Here is a 20039-nt window from a genome sequence, read left to right as displayed (position 1 = left end):
ACTTACACCATTGTTTAAAATCGAGCATAGATTTAATTTAGAATCTAAATAATTAAGTGGCAATGCAAATAACTTACACGATTGTTTAAAATCGGGCATAGATTTCATTTAGAATCTAAATAATTAAGTGGCAATACAAATAACTCAACATTAAGTAATACAGTGATACTCACTAATCATCTATCCACCCATAATTTGATTTTAGAATGTTTACAGTACAAACAAGTTACAAAAAGAAATCAAAGGAATGGAAGCAAAGTTATGACAGAAATAGAAAGGAAGCCATAAGAAAACTCAAGAATGGGGCACCTGGCTGGCTCAGTCAGTACAGAGTATGACTCTTGATCTTGGGGTTGTAAGTTTGAGGCTCACATTGAGTGTAGACATTACTTAAAAATAAAATCTTAAAAAGAAAGAAAGAAGGCAAACTCAAGAGAACACTCTATATTCTAGTTACTTAAAAAGAATTTTCACCATGACTAAAGATGAAGACTGAGCCTAGAAATAAGGTAAAAGTCTTAAGGTTGGTGATGAGGAAATTACTACCATGGTATTATAGTAGCATGGCAAATTACTTTCCAGTAAGTTACTCAATTTTTGGTCTCAGTTTTGTCACCTATAAAACATAAAGGTTTAAATAAATGAGCTCAAACATACCTTTCCAATCAAAAACCCTGTGATTTTAGTACATTAAGTTCTAGGATCATGAAAAATAGTTCTGCTTGAGTTTCTACACTTAATAATTATTTGTAGAGACCTTAGAGCAAAGTTTTAAGGAAAACATACCCATAGTTGGCTGCAGATAAATAAATGATTAAGGGGGATATAAGTTAAATTTTCTGAACACTAATCAACTAAACATACACTATACCTCCACTTAATTTGTAAAAGATCTAAGAAGTCATAACAAAAACACACAGTTTAAGATTTTTATTTATTTTTTATTTATTCATAGAGATGCAGAGAGAGAGAGAGAGAGAGAGGCAGAGACAAAGGCAGAGGGAGAAGCAGGCTCCACGCAGAGAGTCCGACATGGGATTCGATCCAGGGTCTCCAGGATCACGCCCCAGGCTGCTGGCGGCGCTAAACCGCTGCGCTACCGGGGCTGCCCAGTTTAAGATTTTTAAAACTAAATGAAGAAAATCTGAGAAAAGGAAAAAAACTGTAAATAAATAAACACTGCAATATAGGTAAGTTCAGAAAAAAACACATATTAAGGGAAAAGAAGAAAGTGGTAAGTGTAAAAAAGAGGGAAAACTGTTTAATAAAAAATACTAGAAGGTTAAATATCAGTCCCTCCACTGTAGAGATGTATAATTTTACACCACATTTCTAGACTCCTTGCTCTTGTTGGTAAAAGGGGAAAGGAGATAGGGACAAGATTATTTTTAAGATTTTATTTTTAAGTAATCTCTACATCTAATGTGGGCCTTGAACCCACAACCTTGAGATCAAGAGTGGCATGCTCCACCGACTGAGCCAGCCAGGCACCCTCGGAGACAAGGCTTTAAATCAGGATTCTGTGAATGCTTAAAAATCAAAAAAGAACCATGATGTCCTACAACCATCTGATTACAAATTGTTTCCAACTGCAAGAATTCATGTGTACAATTCAGAATATTTTTAGTACTGCACAATTAACATAAATTACAGAAACAAATTAGAAGCTGAGATTCATACGTGACTGGAATTATCTCCTATATCTTCCAAGTTTTTTTCTATTAAGATTACTGACTCTGTAATTGTTAGAATTCAGATTAATAAAATACATTTGTACAAAGAAAATATTACCATTATTTGTTTTAAATGTGTTCTACACCTAAGGTAATTGAAATCCACAGACACATCTCTTAAGCCATTTTTCACAAGTTTGCCCTTTGTAGTACCTGAATATTCTTTGGCAAGACTTCACCTTCCATCCCAGGAATATGAGGTCCTGTATGTGGCTTTGGCTCAAGCCAGAAAGAAACCAGCCAACGGATGACAATAACTCGAGCCTTAATGAAAGGTTCTTTTGTACAATAGATTGCTTCATTGGTTTCAGCATCCTTTTTTATCACAACATAATGTGGCTTTGGTCTCACCTGTGGGATATCTATGAAAAATAAAAGGAAAACAAAAACCAAAATAAAAAAGGAATTATGCTTAGATACATCAACATTTTTAAACATTTGAGAAAACACTTGTGATGATATCCTTGTTTGGGAAGTAGATTTAGTACAAAAGTGGCATTTTAAAATAATCTGCTAGATATTGCATGTAATCTAAAAGAATGAACCGTGTATCGCGATACACGGAAATACGTCTTCTTACAAAATATCATGAAAAATCTCAGCGAATCCTAAGTACACGGAAGTTTCCAGAGCCATTTAAAATTAATGAGAACTTGCGACACCTGGGTGGCTCAGCTGTAGGGCATGTGCCTTTGGGTCGGGGTGTGATCCCACAGTCCCGGAATTGAGTCCCACATCAGGCACCCTGCATGGAGCCTGCTTCTCCCTCTGCCTCTGCCTCTCTCTCTCGTGAATAAATAAATAAAATTTTTAAAAAATTAATGAGAACTCACTAACCTAAACTAACCTAAAACTAACCTAAAACTGAGACACAAATTTTGAATACAAGGTATGAGAATTTTTCCTTGATTTTTAGAGCAAAAATATTTTTAAAGCAAATATCATTCTCAATTGCAAAGATCTGCTACTCTAATTTAAGTCCTTTCTACTGGCCTTAATGGTTATGCCTAAGCCTATTAGCTATCTAAACTTGGCAAAGCTTGAAATAGGAACATTCTTCTGTAAAAAGAACATTTCCACATACAGACTGCCAATGCCTTCTACATATGGAAGAGGTCTGCTTCTAAACCAAGATTCATCAGAAAGGTTCTAGTTTCAAGACTCAGCCATTCTGGCAAAGCCACTAAATACTGGACTAAACATCATCAAAACATACGACAACATTATTATTCATACAGAATCTGAGTAAGACATACTACATTGAACCTGTGAGGGACCTTAAAAAGAATATTTATAATATAGTTTAAAGATCATACCAATATCAGAATTTAAGTTTAATTTATAATATCCAATATTTCTGGTGGCTTAACTTTTCCAGTCAGTGAGATCCAAAGAATACATTAAAAAAAAAAAAAAAAAATCTCTTCACTCTCAGTGAAACTTTCCTACGAATAAAATTCTATTTTCTGTATGAATCAAGGTATAGTATCTCTGAACAATCACTACAAATATCAAATATTATCAGTTTTCTGTAGGTAACAAATGCCAACTTTACAATGAAGTATATTTTATTCTTATGTATAATCTTCTATAAATTCAACAGACTACCTACCAAGTACAGGATGATATAAACTATTCTCCTTGCAGATGTTTGGGAAAATATAAGGCAAGTAATATTTCTTAAAATGTGAAAACAAAAATGAAAATCCTCTTTCTTGGTTTTCTTTGTTCTTCCATTCTAAGCTTTTTACCTAAAAATAAAAAAAACAATCAGAATCATTCCACAAGATAAAAACAGTGATCATAAATAAGACTATAAAAGGTTACTTAAGTGATACACTAATTTGTTATACTCTAAAGCTATACAGCTAAATATATATAAAGGGCAAACTGTAGAAACTAGTATAATGCCATGTAAATGCATTATGTATATTTTAAAAATCTTAGAAGTGTGCTCTGAAAATTTTCTTTTTTTTTTTTTAAATTTGTATTTATTTATGATAGTCACACAGAGAGAGAGAGAGAGAGGCAGAGACATAGGCAGAGGGAGAAGCAGGCTCCATGCACCGGGAGCCCGATGTGGGATTCGATCCGGGGTCTCCAGGATCACGCCCTGGGCCAAAGGCAGGCGCTAAACCGCTGTGCCACCCAGGGATCCCTGCTCTGAAAATTTTCAAAGTTGACTCAAACTTGGCTCTACTAATGACAAATTACTAATGATCTTCCCCCCTTTGCCCTGTCCTGAATAATTCAGCCTTAAAAGTCACATGAAATAGGATTGGGGGAAAGAGTGAAAGCAGTAGCAGATAAGTGCAGTAATCAGAGGCTGACCGCAGAAGCAGGGCATCCATGAAAGGATATAGCAGAGGTGGCAGCCCAGTGGAGACTTAGAGCCTGGTAGGGTGAAGACATGGTCCATGAAGTGAAGGGGTGGAGGATAAGAGGAGAAAGAGCAGTAAAATATAGGGTGTGAGAATGCCAATAGAGTGAGGAAGATATTTAAGTACGGGAATGGTAGAAGCCCGGAGTAGGCTTCAATGAGATACCACTATACATTACTCCTTTAGAATAACTAAAATTACATACTGACCATACCAACTGTTGATGAGGATGTGAAGCAACTTTTAAGCTTCACAGATTAAGCTGTGAATGTAAAAAAATTAAGCTGGTGGAATGTAAAAAGGTACAAACATGTGGAAAACAGCTTGGCGATGCCTTAAAAAGTCAATAAATACTTCTACTATAACCCAGTTATTCCACTACTAGATGTTTAGAAACTTGAACATCTAGTGTTCATGAGAAAAGAAACTTTATGTCCACAGGACTTGTTTATCAATATTCAGTTTTATTTTAATAGCCAAAAACTGGAAACAACTCATATCACCATCAACAGGTGACTAAATAACAAAGCATGTTGTTATATCCATACAATGAAAAACAGAGCAATAAAAAGAACCAAACTTTGATACACAACATGATTTTCAAAATAATTATGATAGAAAAAAGAAGCCAGACCAAAAATAAGTAAATACCATATGATTCCATTTATATGAAAATATGGAAAATGCAAACTATAATGACATATATCAGATCTACGGCTGCATGGGAATGAGGCAGTGGTTAGGAATGGAAAATGATGTATTACAAGGCCATCTGAGGACTTTTAGGGGTAATATGATCATTATATTGATATGATCATTATCTTGATTATGGGAATGGCTACATGACTATATATATATATGTAATATATTTCATTAAATTGTGTATTTGAAATATTACAGTTTACTATATGTCAGTTATATATCAATAAACCAGCAAAACAATTTTAAAAATCTATGAGGCATAAAAGTTGTTTTTTAAAAAAGAAAAACTGGTAATAATAATGACAGTAACAATTAGCTCCCTTTCTAAGAGATTCATAATCCCTCCATTGATTTTTATTTCAGGAAAAGCATACAAAATATACATTTTCAAAAGTAAAAATTTGTCCTCCCTCAAGAAAATAAGCAAGTATCTCCTCTAACAGAACAATGGCAAAAGAGGGAAAAATTAGTTACCCACACGAGATGGTAAGAGGCAGGATAGCAAAGAAGATAACACATACCTGAATTACTATGTATTTTAAAAGTGCTTCAAGAAAATAGCTTGTGAGATCTTCTTGTCCTTTGTCTCCTGATTGTGGGGGGACTAGAGGAGTGATTTCCTCTATAGTGACTTGGGCTATACAAAGACAAAATTTAGTTTAATTATAAAACAAATTTAACAATGAAATACTGTGATTGAAAATAAAATTTAACTATAAAACATATATGCAATAAATACTGCTTAAAAACGTTCTAACGACTGACTTGAAACAAACCTGAGATCATCTAACAGTCCATTCAACAACCATAAAGTTTAATAATCAACTGTTTCATAAGCCCTTGACTGAGATGTAACAGGGATGGAAAGACAGATAGTAAAGGGCTTAAGAGTGAATCTTACTTGAAAAAGAATTTCTACTTTAAAATTTACATTAAGTGTGTCCATTACAAAAATTCTATAGTATGATGGGAAAGAACAATAATGACCCTATTTATCAATTAAAGGACATATTATGTGGGGCACCTGAGTGGCTCAGTGATTGAGCATCTGCCTTTGGCTCAGGTTGTGATCCCTCGATCCTGGGATTGAGTCCCACATCAGGCCCCCATAGGGAGCCTGCTTCTCCCTCTGCCTCTCTCTCTAAGTCTCTCATGAATAAACAAAATCTTAAAAAAAAAAAAAAAGGATTAAAAAAAATAAAGGACATATTATTTTAGTAATGACCATGTTCAATGCTCACTCTGTAAAGTAGTGAATGAAATGCTATTTCCCTCTCAAAAAGGATAGCATCTTGGACGCCTGGGTGGCTCAGTGGTTGAGCATCTGCCTTTGGCTCAGGTCGTGATCCCAGGGTCCTGGGATCAAGTCCTGTATCAGGCTCCTTGCAGGGAGTCTGCTTCTCCTTCTACTTCTCTTTCTCTGCCTCTCTCTCTGTTCTCTCATGAATATATAAATAAAATCTTCAAAAAAAGAATTTAAAAAAATAAAGGACATATTATTCTAGTATTGACCAGGCTCACTCTGCCTCTGTGTCTTCCTTGAATAAATAAATAAAATGTAAAAAAAAAAAAAAAAAAAAAAAAGGACAGCATCTTAGTTCCTTGATTACAAAAATCCATGTATAAAATAAGAAACGTGACCATTTTCTAAAATTTTCAGATAGTCAAAAACATTCATTATAACAAATGTAAATTCAAGAAAACTGACCACCAACTAGCTAAATTCTCTTAAATATTTCCTAAACAGCAACTAGTATAGGCAGGTTCCTAAACCGGTTTCTCAGTAAATATTAGCCAAGTAATTAAGCTCACAAAAATAGGTTTTGTTACAGTCCTCTTGGCACAAAGTAAAATACTCTTGTACTTCAATGTACATCCGAATTAACTCAAGGATACAGGATAACACATGAAAATTAGAAGTGAAAGATAAATGTAAAACAGCTTATATTAACCATGTGTTTCTGATGCTTTGACATCAGGAGCCTTGTTGGCCAGGGGAGAATGTCCCCCTCCCTCTGGGATAAACAGGTAATTCCCAGAGACAGTAAAGATGGGCCTGAGAACATGCCTTTCACATGCAAACCAACCAGTCCAGAGTCCATACCTCCACCCCACTTCTATTGGGCTATCTTACTCAAGGCCACTATCCCCCTGACCTAATCACCCAAGGTAACTGGGTGACAATGAGGAACAATCTCTCTACACCTAAGCCTGCTGAAATTATCTAAACAAGTCAATTATAGGACTGCTCACACTGCCTCACCATGTTCCTACCTACAGAAATCATAATAAGGGCTCTTGCCTATGATGCCCTACCCCTGACTGACCCTGGAACTTCCCTGTGTAGCCACCCTCCCTGGTGTGGCATGCCTTCTTCCCTTGGGAAACATAACTATTTCTTTATGGCAATCATCTTCTGATCTGCTGGACTCATTATAAGTGAAAAATAATACCTGTATTTTGAAACTTGGCCTTGAATTACCCAGTTAATAAACATACAGACATTTTAAAATTATATTAACTACAAAGAAAAATTTAAAGTACTGATGGATAAGATCTCATAAATCTTACTTTCTTGAAGGTTGAGTGGAGGATTAATGAGATTATCTAAAGTTCGAGGTCCATATTCAGATTGTAGTGCTGAAAATCCAGGAATTAAGCATGAAAACATCCAAAGCTGTTCTTTGCTACAGTTATTCTGAAGAGCTTGCAACCATAATAAGAAAAGACGAACACCCTCTCGTCTGATCTAAAATAAAATAAAATGAAAACCAGTATTTTTACTTATAATGGAAATATTATCTTACTTTTAAGACCAAAATTCCCTAGAAGATGATTAGAGAATGGTACTTTGCAAAAGAGAGGAAGGAAAAGAGGGAAAAGGGGAAAAGGAAGGTGAGAAGGAAAGAGGAAGGGCTACAATACCCATGTCATTTACTGAGCCCTAATTTTTTTTTCTTTTTGTACTGAGCCCTTATTATTTCTAAATTTAAATTCATGGATTTTGAACAAATACGGAATAAACTTGACCTCTAACTACTTAAAGCTATCAGGTAATGTTTATTCTAAAATTTCCATTTGTAAAAAAAAAAATCAGAAAATTATTTCCTTCTTGTTTACCTCCCTCTTTCCCAGCACCACTGGTCTAATCCAAGAAGCAAAAAGAAAGAGGGCATTAACTGTTCTTTGTACAATGAGCTTGGCAGAAAGTGGAATCGTTATGGGGATCCTGGTGTCCTGCTAAATCAATGTTCTTGTCCTTCAAAAGCTTACCTACCACTCTCTGAAATTATCATCTACTTATTTTTTGCTGCTAAACTGCAAAGCAGAAATTCTGACCTATTACCATATTCTAAGCACCTAGAACAAAAGACATCAAATATTCCAATCAATGAATAAATTCTCTCCCAGGAAGAGAACAGGAAAAGAGAAAAACATTCAGCATCTGACAGACAAAACACAAAGTTCTTCACTAAGCTAATTTCACTGGCAGCTTTGGAAATTGCCCTACCACAGCTTGGTAAACGGCCACTGCCAAAGCTGTTAAACAGCTGTCACCCTCACGGTTTAAAGAGATAACAAGAAAACAATTAGGAAGGCTTATTCCTTTGTACTGCTATATCAAGCCTTGACACCAAACCTACCCACAATCTGAAACTTTCACTTAACTACAAGATACTTTTGCTTGCACTGGGTAGCTTCTCTTAACCATAGCACAGTGAGATAATGAAGAAGAAATAAAACCAACTTTTAAAATGTAGATCCTCTATTTTTCCCTACATCTTAGAATAGTTCTGGTAATATAAAGAATAATTTTTTGAATGACCAAATAATCTTTGTCTTCTGGGGAACAGTGAGTAAAGTATTCCTAGTGAATCACTAAATGCAGTGGCAAACGATAGTTTTTCAACAGCCTGGTCAATCCAGTATGTATTTTCACACATACTGAGTATGTTGCTCTATTTTAAGTCAATTCACTTCAACTAAGTGAACTAAAGACAATTCAAAATTCTTTAGGAAAAAAGTTGATGTAGAAAAGGTAGAACAAGAAACTATATGCTTTACTCATAGTTTTTTAAAAGTCATAGAAAAAAATTATTTATACCTTCAAGGAGTTTCCTGTGTGGAGTAGTTTCTTTAAAATCAATCCTGAAAAGAAAACATGATTTAAAATATTCATATTTTCTTAGTTGTTTCCAAATGTCAGAGTTCTCGGTCAGACTTGAAAACATTTTAATACAAGTCCTTGGCAACCTCCAAATTATTCTTGGTGACCCTGATATCCCTCTGGCCATAATCTTGGGACCAGAAGGGCATATAGAGTCACCTTTTCAACACACAGTCTATTGGAATTAAACATGATTTAGTCTATTGAAACAAACCATAATCTCAAAATTGCATTTAATATAACCACCTCTGTATATCTCTTATTTAAGACTAAGAATATAATTAAACGCTTTCTATATCATTAATATACATAAAAACTACTGTAGGAAATTTCCATTTAATTAACCACATGAACTTCTATAATAATTCCTAACATTTTCATTGTAATACTTTGCTTTTTCAGAATATTCAAAGTCATCTTTAATACTTTTTTTAAATTATTAACAATATTAACAATATTTCTACTCTATAATGAAACACTGAAATTACACTAACAAACATCCAAAGGCCCACCAGTTGGTCTAAAGAAACCTACTAAGCACAGTCCTATGTTTCTTATACTTTCAAAATTTCATTTATTTACCTTATCTATGATGTTCTATCTACCAAGTATCATGGAAGCCTCCTTATAAACCACGCCAAAGGGGCAGCCCCGGTATCTCAGTGGTTTAGTGCTGCCTTCAGCCCAGGGCCTGATCCTGGAGACCCAGGATCAAGTCCCACGTCCCTGCATGGAGCCTGCTTCTCCCTCTGCCTGTGTCTCTGCCCCCTCTCTCTCTCTGTGTCTCTCATGAATAAATAAATAGAATCTTAAAAAAAAAAAAAAAAAAAAAAACACGTCAAATCAATCTCCTCCTACTTTCCCCAGAAAAAAACATTATCCAGATTTTGGTATTAATTACTTCCAAAATATTTTTATATTAAGTCTATTTATTTATAAATCAATAAAATATTTAGAATTCATGTATTTTTTTAAAGATTTATTTATTTATGATAGACAGAGAGAGAGGCAGAGACACACACAGGTGGAGGGAGAAGCAGGCCCCATGCCGGAAGCCCGACACGGGACTCGATCCTGGGACTCCAGGATCGCGCCCTGGGCCAAAGGCAGGTGCTAAACCAGAACAAGAATTTCTTCCATAGCTATTTGTTCTAATCCTATTTTTTTTATTCTAATATCAAGATTACACACATGCAAGACACATATACACAGATCAAGCCAGGATTTTATTTGGTTAAGTTTTATTTGTCATACAAAAATAAGCTTTAATATTTCAAATAAAACTATGTTGATTTGTCTCGGTCCTCTTCTTCTGTTTGCACAAATTCAATTTCTTAAAGCAATACTATGTAAACCTCAGTCTTTAATCAGCTCTCCTAAAAGGATCTATACATGCTAAATGCAGTGTGGATTGGATTTTAGAACAACAACAACCAAAAAAGAATGTATTGGAAAAGTAATCAAATCTGATTGTTTGAAATTTAATAGTTTAAGAAAAACCTTTACATTTATATATGCTATCATACAAAATGAGCCTATAAGTTACTTTTCTTTTCTTTTCTTTTGAGAGAAACAAAGCGCAGGAGTACAAAAGCAGCACAGGGTGGTAGCAGGGGAGGGCTGAATCTTAAGCAAGCACCACACTCGGCACAGAGCCCTACTTGGGGCTCAAGCTCACAACCCTGAGACCACAATCCGAGCCAAAATCAAGAGTCAGACACCCAACTGATTGAGCCACCCAGGTGCCCGAAGTTACTTTTCACATCCAACACTAGCTTCTGAAATTTATCTGTAGTGATCTATATAGCTCTCATTAATTCACTTTAACTGCTATATACTATTCCATTCCCTATGATTAATCTTATTTTATGTTAGGACATTTGTTTTCAAATTTTTGCTATTCCTAGGAATACTATAATAAAGGTTCTGTCATAGCTATAAAAATACCTAACACTATACTTAATGGTGAAAGAATAACTGCTTTCTCTCACACATTAGGAATGATGCAAGAGTATCTATCTGCTTTCACCACTTTTAGTCAACACTATACTAGAGAATAAACAAAAGAGAATGGAAGGAAGGTAGGAAGGAAGGAAGGAAGGAAGAAAAAGAAATTAGATACTAAATTGGAACTAAAAAGATACTAAATTGGAAATATAAAAATAAAACTATCTTAAATTGCAGCTGACCTGTTCCTATATACAGAAAATTGAAAGGAATCTACAATAAAACAAATAGAATAAAGAAGTTATAATTAACTGGTAATAATACAAATGCCCATGAATTGGAGAGTAGATAAAACATGATATATCCATGAGAGTATACAGCAATAAAAAAGAAATGATGATACATGCTATAATATGGAAAACAAACAAAAATTATGCTAAGTGAAAGAAGCCAGATGCAAGCCACTATAAATTGTATGATTTCATTTACATGAAATGTCAAAAAAAAAAAGACATTTATTGAGCACAGAAAGCAGACTGTGGTGGTGAGAAACGTACTAACTGTAAATGGGCTTGAAGGAATACTACAGGGTGAGATAATGCTCTAAAACTAGACAGTGGTGACTCTAAATATTTATTTAAAATCACTGAACTATTTATTTAAATAGATGAATTTTACCTCTATGAATTATACTTGAATAAAGCTACTTTAAAAAAATAAACTAGTCATTGATTTATTTTCCTTCATATATAAGGCAGAAATCAAAGAAAACAGTTTTAGGATTTTTCTAGGTGACAAAGAAAAATGACCACTTCTGTATCTTCTCAAGTTAGGCATTATTGGAATATTATTAATCATAGCAAGTAGAGAGCCTAAAGCTCTTTTGGAAATTTAAGGCTACATTCCTTAGAAGCTACAATAAAGTTGTGAAGTTCAGATGTATCAAAAAAAAGTTTCTTCATAAACAACCTTCAAAGACATTTTTATGATTATGAAACACAAAACAGTATTTCACTATTTTATTGAGTACCTTATTATGTGCTTATTACCAATTCACATCTCTTCTCTGATATAAAGTATATTCAAATATTTTGCCAATTTTTAAATATTTGTCTTATCGAGTTCTAAGAGTTCCTTACTTATAATGGGTACATTATATTTAGTCTCAAACTCTATCTAAAAAGTTTATTCTAAATGGCTTTACTGAGTACTCAGGATTTTATCTTTTATAGCCCCTGTATCAATATCCTTCCTAGATGTCCAAAGTTCCTTTTGTTTCTGGAACTAATTGGGAAGGCTTACAGTTTCAAAGTCCCACAAAAGACTTTTTTTTTTTTTTTTTTTTAAGATAAAACCTGTTTTACTCATCTAATCATTAGTTAACAGACACTGGCTTATTTCCACCTTTTGGCTATTATGAAAAATAGTGCTATGAACATTAGAGTATGTTTCTTTACAGACCTATGTTTTCCTTTCTCTTGGGTATATACCTGGGTATAGAATTGCTGAGCCATACAGGAGCTCTATGTTTAATATTTTGAGTAACTGCCAGACTGGTTTCCTTTTTTTATTTTTATTTAAATTCAATTAGCCAACATACAGTATGTCATTACTTTCAGATATAGTGTTCAATAATCCATCAGTTGTGTATTACACTTAGTGCTCATCATATCACGTGCCTTCCTTAATGCCCATTACCCAGTTACCCCATCCCCTCACCCACCTCCCTTTCAGCAAGCAAACCTCAATTTATATCCCAGACTTAAGAGTCTCTCGTGGTTTATCTCCCTGATTTCTTCCCATTCAGTTTCCCCTCTCTTCCCTTATGATCCTCTACACTATTTCTTTTGAGTGAAACTGTATGATAGATAATTGTCTTTCTCCTATTAGTTCACTTAGCATAATACCCTCCAGTTCCATCCATGTCAATGTAAATGGTAGGTATTCATCCCTTCTGATGGCTGAGTAATATTCCATTGTATATATTTACCATATCTTCTTTATCCATTCATCTGTCGAAGGACATTGTGGCTCCTTCCACAGTTTGGCTCTTGTGGACATTGCTGCCATGAATATTGGGGTACAGGTGCCCCTTCATTTTACCACATCTATATCTTTGGGGTAAATATCCATTAGAGCAATTGCTGGGTCACAGGGTAGCTCTATTTTTAAGTCTTTGAGGAATCTCCATACTGTTTTCCAGAGTGGCTATATCAGCTTGCATTCCCACCAACAGTGTAAGAGAGTTCCCCCTTTTTCCACTTCCTTGCCAATTATTTGTTGCTTCTTGTCTTGTTAATTTTAGCCCATCTAACTGGTGTAAAATAGTATCTCACTGCAGTTTTGATTTGTATTTCCCTGATGACAAGGGTTGTTGAGCCTTTTTTCATGTGTCTGTTGGCCATTTGTATGTCTTCTTTGGAGAAATGGCTAGACAGATTTTCAAAGCAGCTGCAGCATTTTATATTCCCACTAACAGTGTTCGAGGGTTCCAAGTTCTCCACAGCCTCACCAATGCTTGTTATTTTCTTGCTTACCATCATCCTAGTAGATGTGAAGTGATATCTCCTTATAGTTGTGTTTTACTTTTCCCTACAAATGATGCATATTTTCATGTGCTTATTGGTCATTTGTATATCTTGGAGAAATGTCTATTCAAATCCCATGCCTGTTTTTAAATTGTGTCCAGAAAATATTTCACTTGCTATAATGGATTAAGAAATATGAGGCCTAAATAAAATCTATGACTTTCTTTTTTAAGAGAAACAAATACACATTTTACCAATGAATGTAAGGCCTATAACATTCTACTTAAACGATGTAGATAGGGTGGCCATCCGCATACTTCACATGAGAGAAGGGTCAGAAGAATCATTAGCAATCAAACCTGACACCATTGGGATACCTAAACCAGAGCCACCAATTGCTTACCTGCAGACTCCTTTCTAATGATAGAGGGGGGAAATGTCTTAGAATAAGAGCTTAAGAGCCCTGTGGTGATACTGTTATTGTTAAAAGACCAGACTCCAAGCCAGCAAGCACCCTGGCTTAGTTCAAGGTAACAGAAAGTCTGTGGTCTCCTCTCTACTTAGTCTCTGACAGTAATCCACAGCAGGGTTTTTTTTCCTCCCTTTTTCTTTTTGGCTTCATTCCATGATCTCAAAAGTTCTACTCTGGCCCTTCAAGCAAAGGTTAATTCTAGTTCCCACCACTATTTTCTGTGGAACAAACTAACTGCCAGGTGACACTGCTTGCTTTCGAATCCGGAGCCCAAATATTCACTCTATTTGGCACTTTACATTTCTGTTCCATTTTTTATTCTGAGATGTTTACTTTGTTTTCCTGCTTTTATTTTTTTGGTTTTATAGTTTTATCATCATTACTAAAGTAAAGAAACAGACAGATCAAAGAAATTTAATATGCCATTTTGACTGGAAATCCTTCATCTATATTTTTATCTTACACTCCCAGTAAATACAGTCCTGCATTCTTTATATCGTTTTTACCAAAGCATAAACTATAAATTCATTTCAAATACTGACCAACTCACTACAGAGCATTTTCATATATTATCATTTATGTCAAATGTGAAATACATATTCAAATTACTTACCAATACTGTGAAACTGCCATCGCTGATGAATTCTTTCTGGAAGAAGTTGTAAAATTTTCTAAAAATCAGTATGAATAAAACAAAAGAATGAAAAGCAAATAATGAGTCCACATTCTGTGCAATGTGAAAAATTAAACAAAAAGCTTATGCCTTTAATAGTTTCTATATAAAAGAGCATCACAAACACAAAATAGTATTTAAACTAATCTGACAGGGATCCCTGGGTGGCGCAGCGGTTTGGCGCCCGCCTTTGGCCCAGGGCGCAATCCTGAAGACCCGGGATTGAATCCCACGTCGGGCTCCCGGTGCATGGAGCCTGCTTCTCCCTCTGCCTGTGTCTCTGCCTCTCTCTCTCTCTCTGTGACTATCATAAATAAATAAAATTTTTAAAAAAATAAATAAATAAAAAATAAACTAATCTGACAGTACTTGCTCTATTTCAGCACGGACACACTGATCAATATTGGAAAACACCAAAAAAAACCACAAAAAAACAAAACCAACAAGTTATACTAACGAAGACTTGAGAAAAAAAATAATAAAAAGTTATCGTCTAAAATGATGTGGAAAGTAAATTTCTCTTTATGGAATAAACACCAACTCTAATATATTTCAAAATGATCATTTACTATTCTCAGAATTTCTGTATTGTGGATATTACTGATAAATTTTGAATTCTCTCAGACACTATTATTTGTGACATTTTGTCTCATTTTGAATAGTTCTTCCTCATTTTGATAAAAGTAGGGAAAATATTTTGATTTCAAAAAAATCACATCAAATATTTATACTGATTTGTGTGAACCCAAAGATACTTATATCTATGATGATTATAGGTATATAAGAACAATGTTTAAAAATTCAGGATCCTTACAATTAAGCTAATACAGGTTTCCATTAATGTGGAATAAACACTTTTTATAGGTAATGCTTTCAAAACGTTACCTTTAATTCCCTTTACAAATTTCTTCTGTGTGAATTATTCTAATTCAAAAACTGCCTTACTATGCTACTAAATGATGTTATCAGTGCTTATCTGCTTGCTGAATGAGTTTTGTGTGTATGTTTCTTATTACTGCTGCTCTTACTACTGTTATTTTTTTTTTCTAAAGATTTTATTTATTCATAGAGACACACACAGAGAGAGAGGCAGAGACACAGGCAGAGGGAAAAGCAGGCTCCATGCAGGAAGCCCAACATGGGACTCGATCCTGGGTCTCCAGGGTCACACCTCAGGCCACAGGTGGCGCTAAACCGCTGTGCCACGGGGGCTGCTTACTACTGTTATTCTTTAGAAATCACATTAACCAAATGTTCATAAGGGCCAAACACTAGACATTTAATATAACAGTATCTCATTAATCCATTCTAAAGAGAGAGTTTATTAATCTCATTTTTTAAAAATGAGAAAATGGGTTAAAGTAATGTGCTTAAGTAGAAAGTGGACGAAACTGATTCCAATCTTGATATGCTTAATCCAAAATGTGACTTTTATACTATTCTGTCCAAAAGATACTATGCATGTTTTACACTCCTCTATCTTCCACTTGATATGATCTTATTTATTTAGTCCATCTCATACAAGAGGATGAGATACACAAACTTCTTTACCTTTGCCTCTTCATATTTCTCTAGACAACAACTGTGTAATTGTATTTATTTTGTTGTAGAAAGAGACAAAATTATAAGCTGATAAGTTTGTAAACTAATCAAAAACATCCCTAAATTATGACTATTACACTTCAGATTTAACCCCTTGTAAATAAACATGTCTTTATTTTTATGTGGTTACCATAAAGATGAAAGAAACCATCTCTAGCCAGGGAAGAAAACATTATAAATCCTGTATCATATTATTAACACTACATAATGGTGTTTTTTTTTTTACTACAAAAAGAGGAACTCAATTTTTATAAATTTCTTGATTTTTAAAAATCATCATTAGTCTCTAAAGGTACAGGTCAGATGTTATTGTCCCCATTATAAGTAGAAAAACATCAGCACATAGGTTAAATAATTTTTTCCAAAAGATGAAAGCCCTGTAATTAACATCTTTATATTCTAAAACAAAAATCACTTACTAAAAACAATTAATCAGTATATATTATATACAGGAAACTAAACATTATTTTTTAATAGAAGGAAGGTCCTAAAAGATCTTCCATTAACTAATCAATCCATCTCAGTTTCCTGAACACGGGACAAGCATGAATGTCTGAAGGAACGTTTCCTAGAAATTATTATCTTGCCTACTCTGTTGATAATTTTTTTTAACTTATTTTTCAATCTTGATGTCTTTTATTTCCTTTTCTTGCTACCGGCCATGACTAGAATCAAGTGTAATATTCAATAGAAATGGCAAGAGGGATACCCTCGTTTTGATTTTTTATTTTTGTGTTATTTTTAGGTGGATATTTTTTATTTTGTGTTATTTTTATATTTTTATGCATTTGACACCACAAAATTGGTAATACTATAAAATAGTTCAGTGTTTTACAAATTATTGTTCTATATTACTTTGGATTGGGGTGGGACAAGTCTTTATTGTTAAATAAGCAGGAAATAGCAACATTTGATGCTATACTAAACTTTACATTTTATTTTTGGCATACTGATAAAAATTAAGATCCCCTCACTTTTAAAATAACTCCTGCCTCTTCATTCTTTTTTTTTTTTTAAAGATTTACTTATTAAAAAAAAAAAAAAAGATTTACTTATTTATTCATAATAGAGAGAGAGAGAGAGAGAGAGAGAGGGGGGGGGGGGGGGCGCAGAGACACAGGCAGAGCTCCATGCCAGGAGCCCGACATGGGACTCGATCCTGGGACTCCAAGATCGCGCCCTGGGCGATAGGCAGGCGCCAAACCGCTGAGCCACCCAGGGATCCCGCCCTCATTCTGTCTTTCAAATCAAGCAATGAAAGGAGCATTCAAGGTATCCAAAATTAGGTATGGTCTTAAACGTGTTACTTCTGTAGATGTCCTATATCAAGTTGACAAAGTTTCAATTTATTCCCATTTTGTTAAGTGTTTTTTTTTTTTTTAATTTTTATTTATTTATGATAGTCACACAGAGAGCGAGAGAGAGGCAGAGACACAGGCAGAGGGAGAAGCAGGCTCCATGCACCGGGAGCCTGACGTGGGATTCGATCCTGGGTCTCCAGGATCGCGCCCTGGGCCAAAGGCAGGCGCCAAACCGCTGCGCCACCCAGGGATCCCTGTTAAGTGTTTTATCATGAAAAAGTACTGGATTTTTCCAAATGCTTTTTCTCTGTTGATAACATATTTTTTGTCTTTTATTCCATTATTATTACACTTATTATATACAATTAGTTGATTAATTTTTAGATGTTAAACTTTGTATTTCTTAGATAAGTCTCACTTGGTCATGTTATATCATCCTTTCTATATGCATCTTGGTTTGATTCACCTTTCTTTTGAGGATTTTATATCAATAGTCATGAAAATATTTTATTATAATTCTCTTTCCTTGTAATGTTTTTGTGTGGTTTTCATTGGGTAATACCGGCCTCATAGAATGAACTGTGAAATATCACCTCTTATTTATTATTAAAGAATTTGTGAAAAACTGGTATTTTTCTTTAAATGTCTGGTTAAAATTCACTAGTGAAATCATCTGGGTCTGGGCTTTTCTTGGTGGGATTTTATTTAAATACTAACGCATTTTTTTTCACTAGTTGTAGGTCTTTCAGGTTTTCTATTTCTTTTTGAATCAATTCCATTGCTTTGTGTCTTTATAAAAACATATTAATTTTATATATTAAATTTGTTGCCATCCAATTGGTCATAGTATTCTCTTAGAATCCTTACAATTTCTGTAAGGTTGGTAGTAATATTCCTTTTTAATTCCTGAATTTGGTTAATTCCTCAATCTTTTTACTTAGTCAGTATGACTAAATATTAGTATTCTTGATCTTTTGAGTGAACTGACTTCCAGTTCTGTTGGTTTTCTCCATTTTTAAAATCTTTCTTCCATTTATTTTGCTATAATCTTTATTATCTCCTTTAACCCACTTGCTTTGGGTTTAATTTGCTCTTCTTTTTCTAGTTTAAGGTGGAAGCTCAGGCAATTGATGTGGTATCATTCTTCCTTTAAGTCTATAACTATAAATTTTCCTCTGAGTGCTTGGTTACCTGCATTCCCTAAGTTATGGTATGTCATAACTTTCTATAAGCACTGATTATTTGGGGCTGTGTTCATTAATTTCCACATATTTGTGAATTACAAATTTCCTTGTTACTGATTTCCTCATTTAATTCTAGATTAGAGCACATAATTTGAATGACTTCTGATACTTTCTTTCTCAAAACATCTATGTTTTTAACATTCCCATTGTAAACAGATCAAACAAACACGTGGAGAAAGAAATATAAGCAAATTCCTTAGGGACAATCATTACTGAAAATAAAGCAGAATAGGTACCAACACCAGTTACTTCCAACTGAAACTCTTAAAAAAACAAAAACAAAAACCTTTCTTTTTTCAGCTGTGACTAAATCAATAACTCAACACCTAAGAAAGAATTCAGGTGTTCAAATTCTTCTAAACTCTATCAAAGTACCCAAAGTATAAAACAGTGAATTATTTTTAATTACCAATAGACAACTCAATCTTGAGACACGGATTTCCAATTCTTTACTGTCTTTTAAAATTACAAGATCTAATCCTGGCTTTATCCAGAATTCTGAATTCTTGATAAAGATCAGAATGCTCCTTTCATTGCTTGATTTGAAAGACAGAATGAAGAGGCAGAGACTTATTTTAAAAGTGAGGGGATCCTAATTTTTATCAGTATGCCAAAAATAAAATGTAAAGTTTAGTATAGCATCAAATGTTGCTATTTCCTGTTTATTTAACAATAAAGACTTGTCCCACCCCAATCCAAAGTAATATAGAACAATAATTTGTAAAACACTGAACTATTTTATAGTATTACCAATTTTGTGGTGTCAAATGCATAAAAATATAATTCTATCTCTACCTAAAAATAACACATGTATCTCAAAAAATAAGAATTAAGTCAGGTATATTTTTAGAATAAAAAATGTGATTCAGCTCTTGGAAAGCATGGCAAATTTAGTCTTTTGATATAAGTTTTATAAGTTCAAATTGTTCCTTTGTATATTCCAAGAATTATTTTGGAGGAAAAAAACACTGATTGGCAGATACTCACCTCAAAAATAAAAAGTATAGCATCCAATTCCTCCCTTTGAGACTTGTGACCTAAAACATTTTCAGAAAAATATTTTAAATATTATCATTTTGTCCTCCCTGTTAACCACTTAAAAAAGCTTAAAATATTTCAAACACTATTTTCTCAGTGACTCTTGAATACAATGTTTAAAGCATATTCTGTTCAATGTACAGACAATATTATAGCATCCCTCCCTATTCTTTTCAATAATTAAATTTAGATTGTACATATTTATGTCTAAAAACAACATACTGTGAAGGAGCACTTGGGTGGTCAGCCA

General features: G+C 34.0%; 1 protein-coding gene across 14 annotated transcripts in view; it reads right to left on the bottom strand.

Annotated features, from left to right (window-relative positions):
• The window catches only part of RALGAPA1 (Ral GTPase activating protein catalytic subunit alpha 1), a 247220-nt gene that overhangs the window by 180392 nt on the left and 46789 nt on the right, over window positions 1–20039 (bottom strand). For all 14 annotated transcript variants that reach the window (XM_041758113.1, XM_041758106.1, XM_041758107.1 and 11 more), the window contains exons 3-9: window positions 19739–19788; window positions 14545–14602; window positions 8922–8965; window positions 7388–7565; window positions 5338–5453; window positions 3346–3484; window positions 1887–2095 (exon numbers count right to left, since the gene is read on the bottom strand). In XM_041758113.1, the coding sequence (XP_041614047.1) occupies window positions 1887–2095; window positions 3346–3484; window positions 5338–5453; window positions 7388–7565; window positions 8922–8965; window positions 14545–14602; window positions 19739–19788 (794 nt within the window). The remainder of the gene's footprint in view (window positions 1–1886; window positions 2096–3345; window positions 3485–5337; window positions 5454–7387; window positions 7566–8921; window positions 8966–14544; window positions 14603–19738; window positions 19789–20039) is intronic.

Source organism: Vulpes lagopus, chromosome 6 (genome assembly GCF_018345385.1).
Source record: "Vulpes lagopus strain Blue_001 chromosome 6, ASM1834538v1, whole genome shotgun sequence".
In the NCBI taxonomy this organism is placed as follows: Eukaryota; Metazoa; Chordata; class Mammalia; order Carnivora; family Canidae; genus Vulpes; species Vulpes lagopus.
This window is presented reverse-complemented; position numbering and strand designations above follow the sequence as displayed.